This window comes from Nycticebus coucang, chromosome 3 (genome assembly GCF_027406575.1).
Source record: "Nycticebus coucang isolate mNycCou1 chromosome 3, mNycCou1.pri, whole genome shotgun sequence".
Classification (NCBI taxonomy): domain Eukaryota; kingdom Metazoa; phylum Chordata; class Mammalia; order Primates; family Lorisidae; genus Nycticebus; species Nycticebus coucang.
Genome location: NC_069782.1, coordinates 21,281,187 through 21,298,193, shown reverse-complemented (window position 1 = coordinate 21,298,193; position 17,007 = coordinate 21,281,187). Strand labels below are relative to the sequence as shown.

Genomic DNA, 17,007 nt, shown 5'->3' with positions numbered 1-17,007 from the left:
TAATAACTGTGTACATTAATGCATTTATGGGGGACAATTGCTGATTTTACATGCAATTTGGAATGCTTACATCTGGACTCAGTCAGCTCTGAGTTTGAATTCCGGTTCTGCATTCACAGTGCTTTTTTGGACAAATCATGTCAACTTTCTTATTTCAGTGGGGCTTCTAGAATGATTTTATAATTCTCTTTTCTGTCAGTATTTATTAGCAGGAATTTTGCACTGAAGCATTCTGCCTCATCAGCTTTTTGGTTACCTTGAAATATGGTTAGTAAAGACAAGGCAGAATAAATGCTTGCTTCTTTCTGTCAGTTTTCTGAGTAATAAATTGGTATCTTAGCAGCCTCCAGTGGTGACCAACATATGTTTTTTTCAGAGGTAGCCTTGGAACTCAGAGTTGGACGCATCCAGAAATAGAATCTGCATGAGTGTAGTTTTTGTAAGTTAATTCAATGCATGTTGCTTCTGATGAGATTGGCGTGCTGTCCAGGATTCACTTTAAACTACTTCAGCCCCTAAAAACCAAACCAGCAACAAGGGGAGCGAGATAGATCAAACAAGGCCAAAAAGTGTTGTTCGTTACTCCATTTTTGCTTTTAGTACATTTGAAACTTTCCTGAATAAAACAGTTCCAAAGATGCACATAATTCTAAGGTTATCAAAAGTGTAAATGTGATTTCAATCAACGAGCCTATCTGTGAATCCTGTGGGAAAGATGCCTTGATTTTTATGGAACTTCCAGATCCCTTGTATTCACCTGGATAGAATTGGAGAATATTCTCTTTAGTAAAGTATCACACGAATGTAAAAGCAAGTATTCAAGGTATGTAGTGCTAATACAAAGCCATAGACGATCGAATACATGTTCACACAAGAGAAAAACTCAATTTAATTCAAGTTGGGGGTCAAAGGGAGGAGGAAGGGCGGAGGAGGAGGAGGGAGGGGGATTGGTGTGTTCCCACCTAACGGGCACGATGCAAGGGTGTATGGTGTACCTCCTGGGTGAGAGGGGCACAATTACAACAGGGACTTCACCTAACAAATGCAAACATTGTAAGCTAATCATTTGTACCCTCTTATTAATCTGAAATTTAAAAAAAAAAAGCCTCAGATACCCCAGCACCAATTCCTAAGCCCCACTGGCCTTGATAGCAGCATGCCAACTATGTATTTGTTTCCCAGGATTTTGAAAAGAATATTGATAAGAATGATCATATTCGACCTTATCGGATCCCCTTGTATACAAGTCTTGTTATGATAACTAGGATGTCCACTTTTGAATGAAGCACAGCACCTTAAGAATTTTCTTTTTTTTTTTTTGTTGCCCTATGCTTTTTATTTATCAGCTTTATTGAAGTATAATTCACATATCGTGCAATTCATCATTATCATTTAAAGTGGATTTTAGTATATTCACAAAATTGCACAATTCTCACCATAGTCAATTTTAGATTTTCTTAACTCCAAGAAAAAAATGATATATTTCCCAACAAACCACCCCACCATAGGCAACCACTACTTTCCATATCTATATATTTATCTATTCTGGTCATTTCATGTGAATGGAGTCATACAGTGTATGACTTTTTTTTTTTTTTTTTTTTTTTTTTGCAGTTTTGGCTGGGGCCAGGCTTGAACTTACCACTCCAGTATATGGGGCTGGCACCCTACTCCTTGAGTCATAGGCGCCGCCCCACAATGTGTGATTTTTTTGGTGACTGACTTTTCATTTAGCAATATTTTCAAGGTTCATTCATATTGTCACATGTATCTGTACTTTCAGTAGTACCATTTTTTTTTTTTTTTTTTAGAAGGAAAGAATTTATTTTTTTTTTTTTTTATTGTTGGGGATTCATTGAGGGTACAATAAGCCAGGTTACTCTGATTGCAATTGTTAGGTAAAGTCCCTCTTGCAATCACCATAAGAATTTTCAACACAACTGTTTCAGCTCTCTGGATTTCATACCAGAATGTAACTTAGCATTGTAGCCCTTCTGGGCTGCTTTCTTCAGTCTCATGCTGTTGTTTCTTATTCCAGGTTTAAGTTTATCTATTCATGGGGCTGAAAAGCGTTTGCAAATCCATCAACGGCGAAGTGTGGCAAGCCGCCCAGGGTCACGCCGCCTGCGTGTGGTCAGGCATTCCTCACTCCCAGCAGGCCGGAGGTCAGTGAAGATGGAGGCAAGCTCCTCCGGGATCACTCATGGAAAAGCCAAAGTCTTCCACGCAGGTAATACACAGGGAAGCTCATCAGGGACCCATTTTAGCAGCAACCTGATACAGCCTGCATTGTATTTTTATTATATGATGATGATGCCACGCTTTCAGTTAAACTTGCCTTTTTTTAGAAGTCTTGTTTTGAATCCCTCATTCTCCTCAGTTAGTGACCAGTGCCACCAAGACCCATAAGAGAAGGCAGGGCTGGATGTAATAGAGATGGTTGAGGCTACCTTCCACCTATAGTGGTGGAATCTAAATGAAAGTCAGAATAAATAAACTCTTGCTTGGTCCAGAAAAACTTTTTGTGTAGTAAGACAAAATAGAGATTTGGCCATTTTCCTGATAATTTGATTTAAGATGACACAGAAAAAACTTTCAAGGTAGAAATGCTCACTTTGAAACCTAAGTTATCTGTGTTGGCTTGCCCACATCCTCCTGTGGTAAAGAGAGAAGACTGGAGTCACTGTCTTAAATCTTAAGTCTTCTGGGAAGCATCTGTGATCTCTTTAAAATGTTAAAATGATTATTCATTAAAGCAGGTGAAAAAGTTTTACGTGCTTATAGTGGGAAGAAGCTCATTTTTCATTCATGCATTCACTGATTCAACAAATATTTATTGAGTGCCTGCAACATGCTGAGCATTGTGTTGGGTGTGAGGAAACTTCAGTGATCAAGGCAGGGTTCCCGCAAAGTAATGTTATAGAAATGTCAAATTGGGTCAGGCACGTTGGCTCACGCCTGTAATCCCAGCACTCTGGGAGGCCCAGGCAGATGGATCGTTTGAGCTCAGGAGTTTGAGACACACCTGACCAAGAGTGAGACTAAAAAAAATAGAAAAAAACTACCTGGGTACCATGGTGAGTGCCTGTAATAGCAGCTATTGAGGAGTCTAAGGGAAGAGGATTGCCTGAGTACAAGAATTCAAGGTTGCTGTGAGTTACGATAATGCCATGGCACTCTACCCAGGTTGACAGAGTAAGACTGTCAAACAAAACAAAACAAAATGTCACATTGCAAGGGAATTCAGAATTTATTCTGACTAATAACTGTCACCCACCCTGATTCTTCTCTGTAATGTGGTGGCAGGGGGCCACCCAGTCCCTGCTGAAGCCAAGCCTCATCTTCAATTCATGTCAATCCATCTTCTCCCTCTTAGCAGGTGATCTGTTTCCTGACCTTACCAAGAAACCTTAGGGCCTTTGAACACGAATTACTAGAGATCCCCTATGGTCCACCCTTAACTTTATCCCTTACCCCTACTTTTTCCCCCTTTCCTCCACTTTTCAAAAGATGAGGGGATTCCAGCTGTTTTCAGCCAAACCTTCATCTGTGTCCTTCAGTCTTGACCACCTCGCCTCTCTGGAAGCTTGCTCAGGAGAATGTGTCCATTGTTTTCATCTTTCTGTTCTCCTTCTGTACAGCTGACTTCAGTCTGTGAAAAGGCTCAAGCTTTTCCCATGCATCATCTTCATTTAACACTGTATCCTTTTCTATCTACTACCATCTTCTCTCCTCCCTTCTAAGCCAAAACTTCTGAAAGAGCCATCTATCTTTGTTTGCTCTGTTCTTTCACTTCCCAGTCACTCGTTTCTTGCTCCTCTGCTCCATCATGGCTGTTCTTTAGGGCTTCAGCGACCTCCTTTTATCAGAACCTGGTGGATTCTTGCCAGGCTCTTCTGATGCACCAAATCAGAATGGACCACCCACTTCCTCTCCAAACACTGTTCCCTTGGTTTCCATGACAGTCTTCTTGGTTCTCCTCTTACTTTTGTCACTTGGTATTTTCCTAATTTCTCAACCTCCAGCCTCTCTCTTCCTCTTTTCTCAGCCCAGCACACCCTTTATATCAAATTGAAAATAATTTACCCTTCACTGTGCTTGTCCTGTGGATTATACAGTCCAGCTCAAACCTCTTCACATGTTACAAACTAATGCCCTTCATAATCTGGGCCCTGCTGCCTCTCACTTTGTACTTTTTGCCCTCTTCTATCTTAAATTTATTACTGTAGTGCAGCCATCAGGATTCAACCAGAAAAGAAAGACCAGTAGAAGATATATTCTAGAGAGGGGTGGTAAAATATTACCTATCATCACTGTAGGGTCAGCTAGGCAAGTCTAACTGCACAGGGAAGGCTGTCTAGAAGGGAAGGCTAGAGCTCTTTCACACACCTGAAGCTACAGTCCTCAGATGGAATTTCTTCTTCAGGGAAGCCTCAACTCTTCTTTCAGGGCTTCATTCAATCACCTGATTGAATCAGTCAGATTTAGATTATCAAGGAGCACCACCCTTACTTACTCAGCTGATGATAGACTTTCATTGTATTTGAAAAACACCTTCACAGCAACACTGGGTGAGTGGTCATTGAATAACCAGAGACTGTAGCCTCAGCAAGGGCTCGTCAGGTAGACCATCACTTCAGCTGCATTGACAAGCTTTCAGTTCTCTGAACACTTGATAGCATTGCATGCCTCCTGACCTTTGCTCATGCTATTGTATCCAGGAAGCCCAGGTTCTATTCCATTACCTTTTGGCATTTTGAAATTACCTATCTGTCCACTGAAAAGGTCTTCCAGGGAAAGGCTTCTGGATTATTTATCTTCGTACTTACAACAAACATTTGTAGGATAGGACTGAAGTGAACCTTCATAAGCTGTTTTTTTGGCTATTACAGTAGCTTTTCTATTGCTCCTTCCTGCCAACAAGTATAGACAAAGGTCCTCGCCTTTGAGAGTTTACCTAGTAGCTAGGAGAGATAATGAACACATAATAAATAAACCACATAATATATAATCATACACTGTTCTTATGTATAGTGATGTTATAATTACTTCCTATTTTTCATATGTATAAACTATACATGCATACATACACATACAGTGTTTAGGAAGGAGATAAGTATGATGGATAAAAGAAAAGGTAGGGGAGTTGGGTGGTAAGAAGGGAGTGACATATTGCAATTTTAAATAAGGTAGACAGAATAGGCCAAATCATGGAGGAGATGTGTAATCAAAGACTAGAAGTTGCTAAGCCAGCCATATGGATGTCTGGGCAACTTTATTCCAGCTGAGAGACCATCAGTGGACAGGTCCTAGAGTAGGAGTGAGATTGGCAGTTTGAGGAACAGCATGGAGGCCTTTGAACCTGGAGTGGAGTACGTGAGGAAGAAAGTCATATCAGTTAGGTCACAGGGACCAATGGGGCAGGAACTCATAAGCCATTGTGTGGACACAGAGCCCTGTGTGAAATGGTAGCTCTTACAGGGTTGTGAGCAGAAGAAACTTGTGAGCTGACTTGGTATTTTAATAAGATATAATATAGAGTATGGGGAAGAATTGATTATAGGGGGGAAGATAAAAAGAGGAAGGTCAGATAGAAGGCCTCCAAAATGATCCAGTGGAGAGAATCATGGTCACTCCAACTAGGAGTGGTGGAAGCATTGGTGAGAAATTGGATGTATTTAAAGGTTGGGCCAGCAGAATTTCCTGACAGATTGGATGTAGGATAAGAGAGGAAAAACAGCAGAGCATGGCTCTAAAGTTTTGGGGCCTGCTCTTTTTCCAACTTGGAGAAGGCTGCAGAATAATCATATTTGGTGGGTTTGAGGGCAAAGACGAGGCTGAGATCAAAAATTTGATTGTAGATGTGATAATATCATAAACTGGCAAGATCACTTGGGTAGATAGTTTGATCTCCAGTTAAACTCTAGTTTGGGAGTTAAAAATGATAGTCATTGATATGTGATATGGTATTTAAAGCTATGGGATAAAGAGAAGACCAAAAGGAGAAGCATAGGTGGAGAAGGGGAAAGGATCACAGGCTGAGATCTGGGGCTCGACAGTGGTAAAGGGCCAAAGAGGACATGGGCCACCAGCCAAGAAGGTCAAGGAAGAAAAACCAGCATGATGGAAAAAAACAGAAGTGCTACATCTTGAAAATTAAAAAAGTTGGTCCATAAGAAAAGAACAATTATAGGTTAAATGTTGTTGAAAGTCAAGTGAGATGAGAACTGAAAATTGGCCACTGATTTCAGTAAAGTGGAGGTCAATGGTGATTTTGTTAAGAGCAATTTTGGCGAAGTGGTAGAGATAAAACCCTGATTGAAGAGAGTTTTGGAGAGAATGAGAGACAACAGATTAGATGCTGTGAATATTGGTAACTTTTTTTGAGCAGTTTTGCTCTAAAGGGTCATGAAGAAATAGGGCAGCAGATAGAGGATAAGTAAGGTCAAGAGAGAGTTTCTTTTCAAACTGACAGTCTCTAGCAGAGGATTCATGATGTTTGAGAGGGGAGAATTTATGACGTGGGCATCAGTGAAAAAGGATCATGGGTAGTTTATCTGTGATAACAAATAACAGATGGGAAAGAGGAATATGTGAGTGTCTGCAGGCAGGATGAAAGTCTATGATATTCTTTTCCCACCATGATAGTCTTTAATGTGGGAAGAGCAAGGTCATTACTGAGAATGAGGATGGAACAGCCAGAAAAGGGGGGTGGAGGGGTGGAGAGAGAGAGAGGTTTAGATAGCTCATATTAAAGGGCATTTGAAATTCGTTATCATTAAATTTCAGCAGGCCTAATTTACCATCATTGTGTGTTTTTCCTTGTTTAGCTATATGTAATGTGGAGAGTTGAATTTTATCAGGTTGTGGTTTTGCCAAGTGGGAAAGGAGAGGGGAAATCGAAGATGCATGAAAGGGAGCAATTATGTGATTCATTATGGAATTTAAACTTAGTAAAGAGGGGCATGAAGACATCATGGGCATGAGGAACAGTGAAAAGTTGGTAGGATCCATTGGCTGCAGTGTGTTGAGGCCAGGGTAAAAGGAAGAGGAGCTGGAAAGATAAGACAAGCAGATAGAGAATGGAGTGCATGGCAGTGATATCATGGTAGGGGGTGCTGTTATTGGAAATGGCAAGGCCTCGGCCAGGGTATGAAATGAGGGATGGTAATAGGGCAGAGGGCAAGATCACTAGAAGAAAGAATTCCCAGGGACCGAGAGGCTAGGGTGTGGGAAGGAGAATCTACATATACCCTATATATTGAAGTGGTCAAGAATTGAGTAGTTTGGGGAGACTTGATAAGCCAGGCATGAACCTCATCAAGAAATAAGGGAGTATAGTCTGGGACGTAGCAAGTGAATTTGCAGGTAAAGTGTAGAAGATGATGCGATACCACAACATGAGATTCAAGGATGGAGGTGTTTAGAAAAGGTGGAAGGAGTATGGCTTGGAGGTGGCTCTGAGACTTAAGGGAGATGCCTACTTACTCCTTCTCCAGATTGGTGACAGGGATGTAGGAGAAAAAGAATAACACATGAAAAAGCCACAGGGGAGTGGTGACCTCTGGAAAGATCCAAGTTTTCATTCAAGCAAGAAGATGAATGAAGTGGAGAAGAGACTGGTGATGATCACAGAACTCTCGGGGGCCATGGAAGGAGTTTAGATGTTGGGTAATTTCCCTCGATTGTTCTTTCTATTTACTTTTCTGGACCACCCCGAAGTTCTCCTCCAGAGAAGATAATTATTATCAGCCCATCTCTTCTTAAAAATCTTTATGGCTATCCAGAGGAAAGTATGAGCCCGGTTTTTTCAAGCCATCTACAATTTACTTTCTCCACACTTTTCCAGATCAGTCCTCTTGATTCTATATCATTTACCTCTCCTCTTTCTCAAGTAGGCTTTCATTTCTACATTTCTCTGCCATCGTTCCTCCCTCATCTTGCAATGTGCCTTCCCCTAATTAATGTCTATGTAGCTCTTCTTGTTCCTCAAAATGTAACTCAAATTCTACGCCTCCAAGAAGCTTTCTGGATCTCACGAGTCAGAACGGATGTCCAATTTCATGCTTCCACAGAACCTGGAAGCCTCGTCAAAGTCCATCTGTTTTTATGGTTTTATATAAAGTTCTCCTGGAAGGCAGGAACTGTCCTCAACTCATCTTTGCACCTTCCATTATTCCTAACACCATCCGTTGTTCAAAGGAGGGTCTTCATAAAGGATTATCTGTTGTTTGTAGAAATCTCTTCTGTCCCCAGATAGAGGTTTGCATTCTAAAGTTATAAAGAGTAAATCAAATCCTTCCTTCCCATGACAATTCTTCAGTTGTTTAAAAACTCCTCCTTGAGCTATTTTCCAAGTGAACCAATTCCTCGTTTCTTCAGGCCTTTCTTGAATGATGTGATGTTCAGATTCCTTACAATTCTACCCTCTGTGCTTGTACAAACAGCCTATTTCATTATTGCCTCTTTGAAAATGCAGTGCCCAGAATTGTTTGAGTTAGATCCAGGCAAATGAGTCAGTCTGTCCTTTTCTTAAATTGGGATCTGTGCTGATAATAAAATAATAAAAATTAAAGACATGTTATTGAGGTATTTCCTAATGGTGTCATATCAATGTGAGACAATTTGGCATCTCTCAAATCACTGCTCTCACCTTTTAAACACATCTCTATCTATCCATCATTTTCTCATAGGAGAAAATGGAAGCCTCATCAAAGTCCTACATACATTGACTATTGCTTTAAAGCATAAATAAAGCTAATCCTTTAGCACAGAATTATAATTAAGGAAAAATACATTAAACAAATTACAATTAGAAACCTGTTGTCTGAAAAGGTATTTGTACAATTTGTATTATTCTGACAAGGTAGCATGTGATGTCATTTCCATTCTCTTTACTTTTAGTGTCCTTGCATTAATGCATCACAGTTCCCTGTTGGGAATTACAGAGGAGCTCTCAAACTGGGTTTCTTATTTGCAATGAGTCATAGATCTTTGAAGCGGTATGGACATTTTAGTCGTACCAAGGCCTATTAAGTTATCCATGTATTTTTTTTTTTTTTTTTACAAAGTCAGTAATCTCAGTTCCCAAAGTGCTTTCTAAAAGCCCACTCTGACTGGTTGTTAAGTACAAAAATAAAGAGCATGAGAGTCTTGTAGATCTTCCATGCCATTAGTCTAAACAGTTTCAGTTTGTTTATCCTCCTTTGAGTGTACAAACATTTCTGAGTGCCTGCTCTCTACTAACAAGTATTTATTAGGAAGATGCCGTCTTTGGAGCTGGAATGGTGTGGAACTCTATTAAACATGGCTCTTGAGATGTTCATAGTCACGTCTCTCTTGGAGTAAGTGTTCTTTGTTGTAAACAACAGAAACCAATTCTTTAATCTCAGCAAAGAAGGAATTTAAATTTGAAGGATGTGGATGAAAAACCTAAAGAACCAGATTTGGAACAGAAATCAAGAAAAAAACTTTTATTTGACTATCGGAATGAATGAAGTCTTACCATTTTTCTCAGTTTTGCCTCGGTTGGCCCAAGTTTTGAAGATTTGGGAAAGACAGTCCCGTTGGCCAGGTGCCTTTCTCTTGTTGAGTAGAGAGTATGAGACAAAGAGTAGGACAGAAGACTCGTCCCTTTAGCCTTCATCAGGGGAGAGCCCCCCTTTATTTCTCCTGCCACCTGGGCTGTACACACAGAGAGGTACTTCCTGAGAAAGAAAAAGAGGTGATATTAAGAAAGAAACGTATGCGGAAGAATGCCCATTACAGTGATCTTGTACTTAACCTGCTAGGATAGAAGTCAGATTGTATTAAGGGCTGAAACATAGATATAAATACAGTTATGGGAGCATCTGAGTGGATGCTGGGGAAAATTTCGAGGAATTAAAAACGCACCTGGTCTGCAAATTTGACTTTGAAGTCAGCTAGGATATCAATGAGAGGGAGGGAGGATGACCATCAGATGCCAGAACCATCAGAGTGCAATAACAGAGACAGTGTGTTCTATTGGTTCTGAATGTAAGCATCATTGTTAGATGTTTACAAACAGGATGCGTTAACTGATAGTTATACAGCCTGGACACATTACTTCATTTTTATGAATCTTAGTTTTAGCATCAGTAAATGAGAATATTAATACCTATCTCACAGTATTACATTTGCCAGATTAAATACAGTCCTCCCAGTTAAATTTTAATTCCAAATAAATAACAAGACTTTTTGAGTGTATGTCCCCAAAATTGCACAGGGTACATTTACAGTAAGAATTCTGTTACTTTTTTGAAATTCACATTTAGCTGGGCATCCTGTATTTTTATGTGTTGTATCTGGCAACCCTACATCACCTTGTTGTGATGATTAAATTAATTCATCTAAAATGCCCAATATGATCTTTGGCCCATACTAGGGGCTTCGTGATAAACGACAGTGATCATTTTTGTTGTCACTGTCATCAAAAGCAAAATTTAAAAGCCGAAAAGTACCTATGCCCCAGGATCTTTTCTTTCTCAGTCATCATATTGTATAACAGTTTCCCAGTTAACCTGCATAGGAATCCCAGTAGGATAGTCTCTCGTTGTGCTGTGTCAACACAGAAGCCTTTCACCTTCTTCGTGAATTTGTATGGTTCCTGTTTCCTTTTGATTGTTTCAACTGTTTCTTTTGTGTATCGATTTCATTTTGACCTTATCTTTTCACCACTTATAACTAATTAATATTGTTTTTCCATCCCCCTTTATAGGTCAATAATACAAGCATTAAATGTCACTAGGTTTAGGACTGCCACTTAAGGGTCAAATGCATAATAAACTGCAACATTGATTTTAATTTTGTGAGTTTGAAACTGGAAGGCTTAGTGGATATAGATCAGATTATCCTCACTAATGATGGTGCCATATAAAATAGAATCAGAAGCTTTCTAAAACCTGAACTATTTCTTCTATTGCTTTTTTTTTTTAATCTATTGTGCCCATCATACAGCCCTAGAGAAATGTCATTAATCAGAGGATGTGTCCTTTTTTCTCTTTGAGAATTTGAAAAATGACTTTTTGCTGATAGGTTTCAGTAATTTCCCAAGTAATTTCTGACACAATTTTTCACTTTTCAAACCTAAGTAGCCCTTTCCCCCTTCATGTGTGATTATTTTTCTCTGATAAAGATATGGTATTTAAATGCTGGGATGCATTGATTTCACAGAAAGAAACTTTAGGATTTTGCTGTTTCCAGGGAGCTAGAATGGTGATAGTGTTGTCAGTCTACACAGGCATTAAATTCATAGTTTGATGATAATAAAATAATAGCTCCAGTGTATTAAGCACCATATTCTCAACCTCAAGAATTGTTAAGTTATCTGCATTCATTATTTCATTTAATTCCCATCACATCTTCATGCTATTATCCTTATTTTATGGATGGAGACGCCGAGGTATGACCCTGGGTCATACAGCCCGTAAGTAGTAGAGGCAAGATTTCAACTCAGGTTTCCTGATTCTCTCATTCAATGAGCTATTAGCTTCTTTTTCAAAGAACTTGGTAGCAACATTTTTAGCAAGTTAGCATAAAAAAAAGCCTTGGAAAATTTAAATTAATGGTCCTGCAATAGTCAAATACCTTAGAATAGGTCTGAAACCTTAGATGACCACACTAAAGGGCGGCGCCTGTGGCTCAAGGAGTAGGGCGCTGGTCCCATATGCTGGAGGTGGCGGGTTCAAACCCAGCCCCAGCCAAAAAAAAAAAAAAGAAGAAGACCACACTAAAGAAGGGACCAGTTGGGTCCTATGAACATGTATGTTGTCACCTTAGCAGGCTGTATATATGTCTTTCTCAAAGTGATGTTTTGCTTTATAGCATCTGTTTTTGTTCTACTCTGCTCTGGACTTTTGTTTTTTCATCCTTCCTTTTTCTAGTTCTGATATGACAAAATTCATCCTTTTCCCCCCAAATTTCAAAGATTACTTTCTAGAACTAATGTCAAGGTTTGGGCTCAAATTAGAGAACAGACTGAACTCAGCAAACACCTTTCATATCTGTTTTACCCCTTAAATGGTAGTAACAGAAGCTGAGGAGAGGGAAAGAGGAGAAGTGTATTAACCAGTGATTTTTAAAAAAGAAAAGCAGTCAAGAAAGATGTGTCTATAGTTCTGCTGAGAATCAAGATACAACTCATGCTTTAGGTGGGAAAATAAAGCCAAGATAAATGGATGACCAACTTGAAAGTGGTGACAAATATGACATCCCACCTTACATTTAGATGGTGTTTAGATGATGTTCTCTTGTGTCCAAAGGACTTGCCCAAATGTTTCTCGTACATATCCTTGAAGTGCTCATAGCAAGTGGAGTTAGCCCACTATTTTACTGTGGCATAGGAAGTGAAATTACTTGCCTAAAAGCACAGAATTGCTAACCCATATGGACCCTGACTGGAACCCAGAACATCAATTCCAAATGGATATTTTTCTCACTGTGCCAATTTTTTTTTTCCTTGAAGATGAAAATTAGTTGAGTGTGAAATTTTGGTGTTTTCTCTTCCTTTTTTTCCTGAAAACAGATATTTTATTGATAAGTGTGGCTGAGACTTATTTACTGAATTGAAGGAATATGGCTGCTCTACTTGAATAAATTGGAAGCTTAGATGGAATTATACCTTCCAGTTTGTGAATGAATTTTTGGTGTAGCTGGATGATAAGGTCTTCCCTATGACTTTGATGTTGTATGGGAGCAAAACCATAAGGGCTGCTTGGGACTTCTGTTTTATTTCTCATTGTGTGGAAGGTGAATGTGGTGCCTTTCAGAATCGTTAGTGCTTTGATTTAGACATGGTGTTCATCATCCTTCATTTGAATCTCTTCCTTTTTAACTGGGTTTTTTTAGACATGTGATGTGAGTTTAGTCAATAGAGGGGTGCTGAGGAAAACAAGCTATTTTGGGCTTTGGCAAATGTGGGGTTGGGACAACAAAATTGTGTTTTCTAAAAATATATATCAAATTCTTCTTTTTTTTTTTTTTTTTCATTTTCTTTCTTCCTTTGCTGAGGGACATTTTGCATACATTTTGACCTATACGATGTATATGGAGAGAATTTTTTGGGAAAAAATCTTTTCTAAGCCATTTGAGCCTACAGAGTGATTGGCAGCCACAAAGAAAACTGAATGATTAGCTTCTGGAAAAAGTATGGTGTTTTGTGAAATTTAAAACTGCTTCTGTTGTCCAAGCCTATTTCCAAGAGTTCTATATTTAAGAAACTTAAAGATATTTAAGTACAGCAGTTCCCTCTCATCCATGGTTTCATTTTATGTGGTTTCAGACACCTGACATACAGCACAATAAAATATTTTGAGTGCGAGTCCACATTCAAAAAACTTTTATTAGAGTATATTGTTATCATTCTCCTATTTTATTACTAATTATTGTTGATAATGTCTCACTATGCCTAATATCTAAATTAAACTTTATCATAGGTGTGGATGTACAGGAAAACACAGTGGATGTAGGGTTTGGTACTATTGGTGATTTATCTCTGCATCATCCAATAGTAGGGTTGGTATGTAAAAGCCTACACCCTTAACCTAGAGGGACAGTCAGTTAACATGAGTTTCTATTATGATTAACTGCCTGGGTTAGAGATGAAAGGCTGACACAAAGCACAGGCTGAGTCTCAGCTTTCATGAGGTTTACCATCTTGGAAGGGCTAATATTCCTTCCTACATTTGTCTTAAACCCTTCTGTATATAAAGACTTATCATTCAAGTTAAGAGAGTAAACATTATAATAAGGCTGAAACTCTTCACCATTTCTATTCTGTACCCTGTCCTAAACTCAAGCCTCCCTCTTCCCTTCATCTGCAAGAGTCCTTGTCATCATAGCATGGACATAGGCATCTAGGAGATTGGATGACACCATGGGGTTCCTTCCTGCTACTTGGATCTTTGCAGTTCTGAATCCCTGGCCCCCTTGGGAACTTGAGTACAATGATGCATCATAATTTAGGAGATCACAATTTTGTCAATCCTGGGAACTGTGAAAGTATTTTTGTTGAAGGTCAGCCATTACTGGCTAAAGTAGTAGAGTTATCATTAACATTTTAGACCTAAGAAACATCTGCCCAATATTAGCCAAATATGGTTCTCCATTCAGGATCCAGTCCAAAGTTGAGTTGTTAGGACTATGCATCCTTAATTATTTGAGGGAACAGCTTTTGCCTTTCAGGGACTACTGTAGGTGAATCAATCTGTTGATTCCTACTAAGGGCACCAAGCTTCCTTCTGTAAAAGAATGAACTTACAACATCACCAGATTTATAGTTACACAACACTAATAATGTAAAAGGGCATCACATGTATTATCTTTTACAATAGCACTTATGAAGCATGAACTACTGTGAAACTATTTTTAGCTGATGGCACAATAAATAGATTTGGGCAAGCACTGTAAATAAAGTTAAAAAACAGAGATGGAAAATTTTTTCAGAACCAGTGGAATATCCCATATGTAAATCCAGGGTGTCCAGTTTCAGATCCTCTAGAAGAACTACATTTATTTCCTTGAACTCTCAAAAGATTTATCTTCAGCACTGGCTGAAGCAGGTAAAGTCTGTAAATACACAATGTGCTTCCCTCCCTTAATAACCTTCTGTATCTCAACACTGTCATAGAAACACTGAATTCACTTATGGGGAGTTCAGTATAAAACTCTCAATTTCAAAAAATGATGTCTTTGCAGCCTCTTAAGTCTAAAAATATTACTTTTAAGAATTTATTTTAGATCTGTAGCTCAGGTTTTAAAATATCACTGCTACCGATTCTTTAAAAACTTGCTGTATTTGAGGATTTACATCTAATAGACCTTTCAGGACAATTGTTATTTATAAAATATAAATAGAATATAGACAGGAGCTCAGATTTAGCACTATCTATTATAAGGAAATCAGAGAAAATATTATTTGTACTCTTAAGCCAACTTTACATATTCTCCACCTTTTGTGTTACATGCAGAAGGTAAGAGTTGATGTTCGGACTTTTCTTTATTTCTGTTTCAATATAAAGTAACTTTTCTAAGTCACAAATTATAGGGTCTTTTTTTCTTTTACTTTTTTAAACCTAGGGCCCTCATTTTGCAGAGAACGAATGTCATTTAAAGTTTTTAGTGAATCACCCTAATCGAACATGATGGCCTAAATTCCTTACATACACTGCCTGTAATGTATTTTTACTAGAGCCTCCAAAATATCTCACCCTCTTCATTTTACAAGTGAGGAAGATAAGGCTTAATGAGCTCATGACTTAATGTCTCAGGGTCACAGAAAAGTAGAATTCAAATGCAGGTCAGTTAAGTGCCAAAAATCTTCTCTTTAGCTCATGTATGCTAATTTTCAAATATAAGGTGTGTCTTGGTTTTATTGAATTTGGAATGTAATTTTCAGTAATTTATTTAAAGTTACTAAACTAAGGAAATCTAAGGGAATTACTGAGGATGGTGATTTTGCAGGTAAGTGGGGGGCAAGTGGGGAGTGGCAGCAGTTATACGGTCATGTGTCTTAGTGGAAAATAACAGGCAGTATATAAAATTGATAAATCAAGAAACAGTGCAATGCACAGAAACTCTTAAAAGTGGTCATTCTGGGGAAGAAGGCTTATTGCAAAAGGGATAGCAATTGATTTTCATTATAAGCTCTTTGGAGCTTTGAGATTTTATTTATTATATGCTACAATTTAACAAGATTTTACAGAAAAAGTTTAAAAAAGCGATCTATAATGTGTCTTTCCTAGTAGTCTACAGATAACCTGGGAAGAAAAACAGGAGCAGTTTTCTTGGCCTATATCCATTATTATTTCTAGTAGTGTGAAATTGTAGTAAAAGAACACTAATTAAGCAACTTTATTCAACTGTATGTTCAAGGCCTTGTTCTAGGGTTCGTAAGAGATTTAAAAAAAAGGTGGATGCAATTTGGTACTAGGACGCAATGTGCTACAGTGTCCTTGAGGGTACTCACAATAGGGAAGAGGTCTAGATGGGTAGAAACAGGACTCACATTTTGTCTACTCCACCTACCTTATTCTTTATGAAAAAATATACACTATAGAAAAGATAATAAATAGTTATGAGGGTTCAGTGGATAGAAAAATGATATTTACTCATCAGAATCAAGAAATACTTCTGAAGCAGACAATTTGAGGTGGGCCTTGAAAGTACAAAGGGATTTTTATGAACAAAAATGGGATGGGACTGGCATTAACATGTTTACTGTTCAAGAAATTCATGTTTGTAGCTCATTAAAAAAAAAATGTTTCTCTTGTATAAAAATCCACATAAGCTAGATACAGATCTAAAATGAATTTTTTAAAGATTTATTTTTTTCAACTAAGCACTTAAATGTAAATGCTCTTAACAGGGATATTTTTATTAAAACTACTTTCAACTTGACTCATTCTTCAGAATCCTAATTAGAAGTTGAATACAATCCCATCTCTTCATCAAATGTGGGAAAAACCTAAAGACAAATTTGGAGATCACACGGATTTTATAGCTATTTTTGTTTTTTTTAATTGTTTAAAATAGTTTTCTATGTCTTTAGGAGTCTGTTTTGCTTCCCTCTTCCGTGTAACTTGTGTGTTTTAGTTTCCTTGGGACTGTAATACTTGGTTGCGTATCAATTGCTGAGACTCAGTGGGGCTATTTTAAAGAATCTTCCGTTTGAATCTTGACATCTTTGCTCTCTTGCCTAGCTGTTCAGAGCTTTGTGTTCTGATCCAAAGTCAGAGAGACATCTGTGACTGTGGGGAAGAACACAGATTCTTAACTTTCTAGAAATTACATCAAAACTAGATGACTAATAAGTAAACAAATATCACAGGTACAAAGTAAACATGTTACTTTTTATATATTGAAATCTTTCACTTTGGGCAATTGTGCTAATGGTGGAGGACTGTCACTCTTTGAAGATGCACGTGTGATCATTCTCCCTTCAGGAAAGGTTATAAAAATCCTTATTTTACAGTTGTCTCCACTTTGTCA

General features: G+C 38.2%; 1 protein-coding gene across 4 annotated transcripts in view; it reads left to right on the top strand.

The window, feature by feature from the left end:
• The window catches only part of ANO4 (anoctamin 4), a 393,996-nt gene that overhangs the window by 199,058 nt on the left and 177,931 nt on the right, over positions 1 to 17,007 (top strand). For all 4 annotated transcript variants that reach the window (XM_053585613.1, XM_053585609.1, XM_053585608.1 and 1 more), the window contains exon 2: positions 2,039 to 2,230. In XM_053585613.1, coding sequence (XP_053441588.1) covers positions 2,176 to 2,230 — 55 coding nt within the window. In that variant the 5' untranslated portion in view covers positions 2,039 to 2,175. The remainder of the gene's footprint in view (positions 1 to 2,038; positions 2,231 to 17,007) is intronic.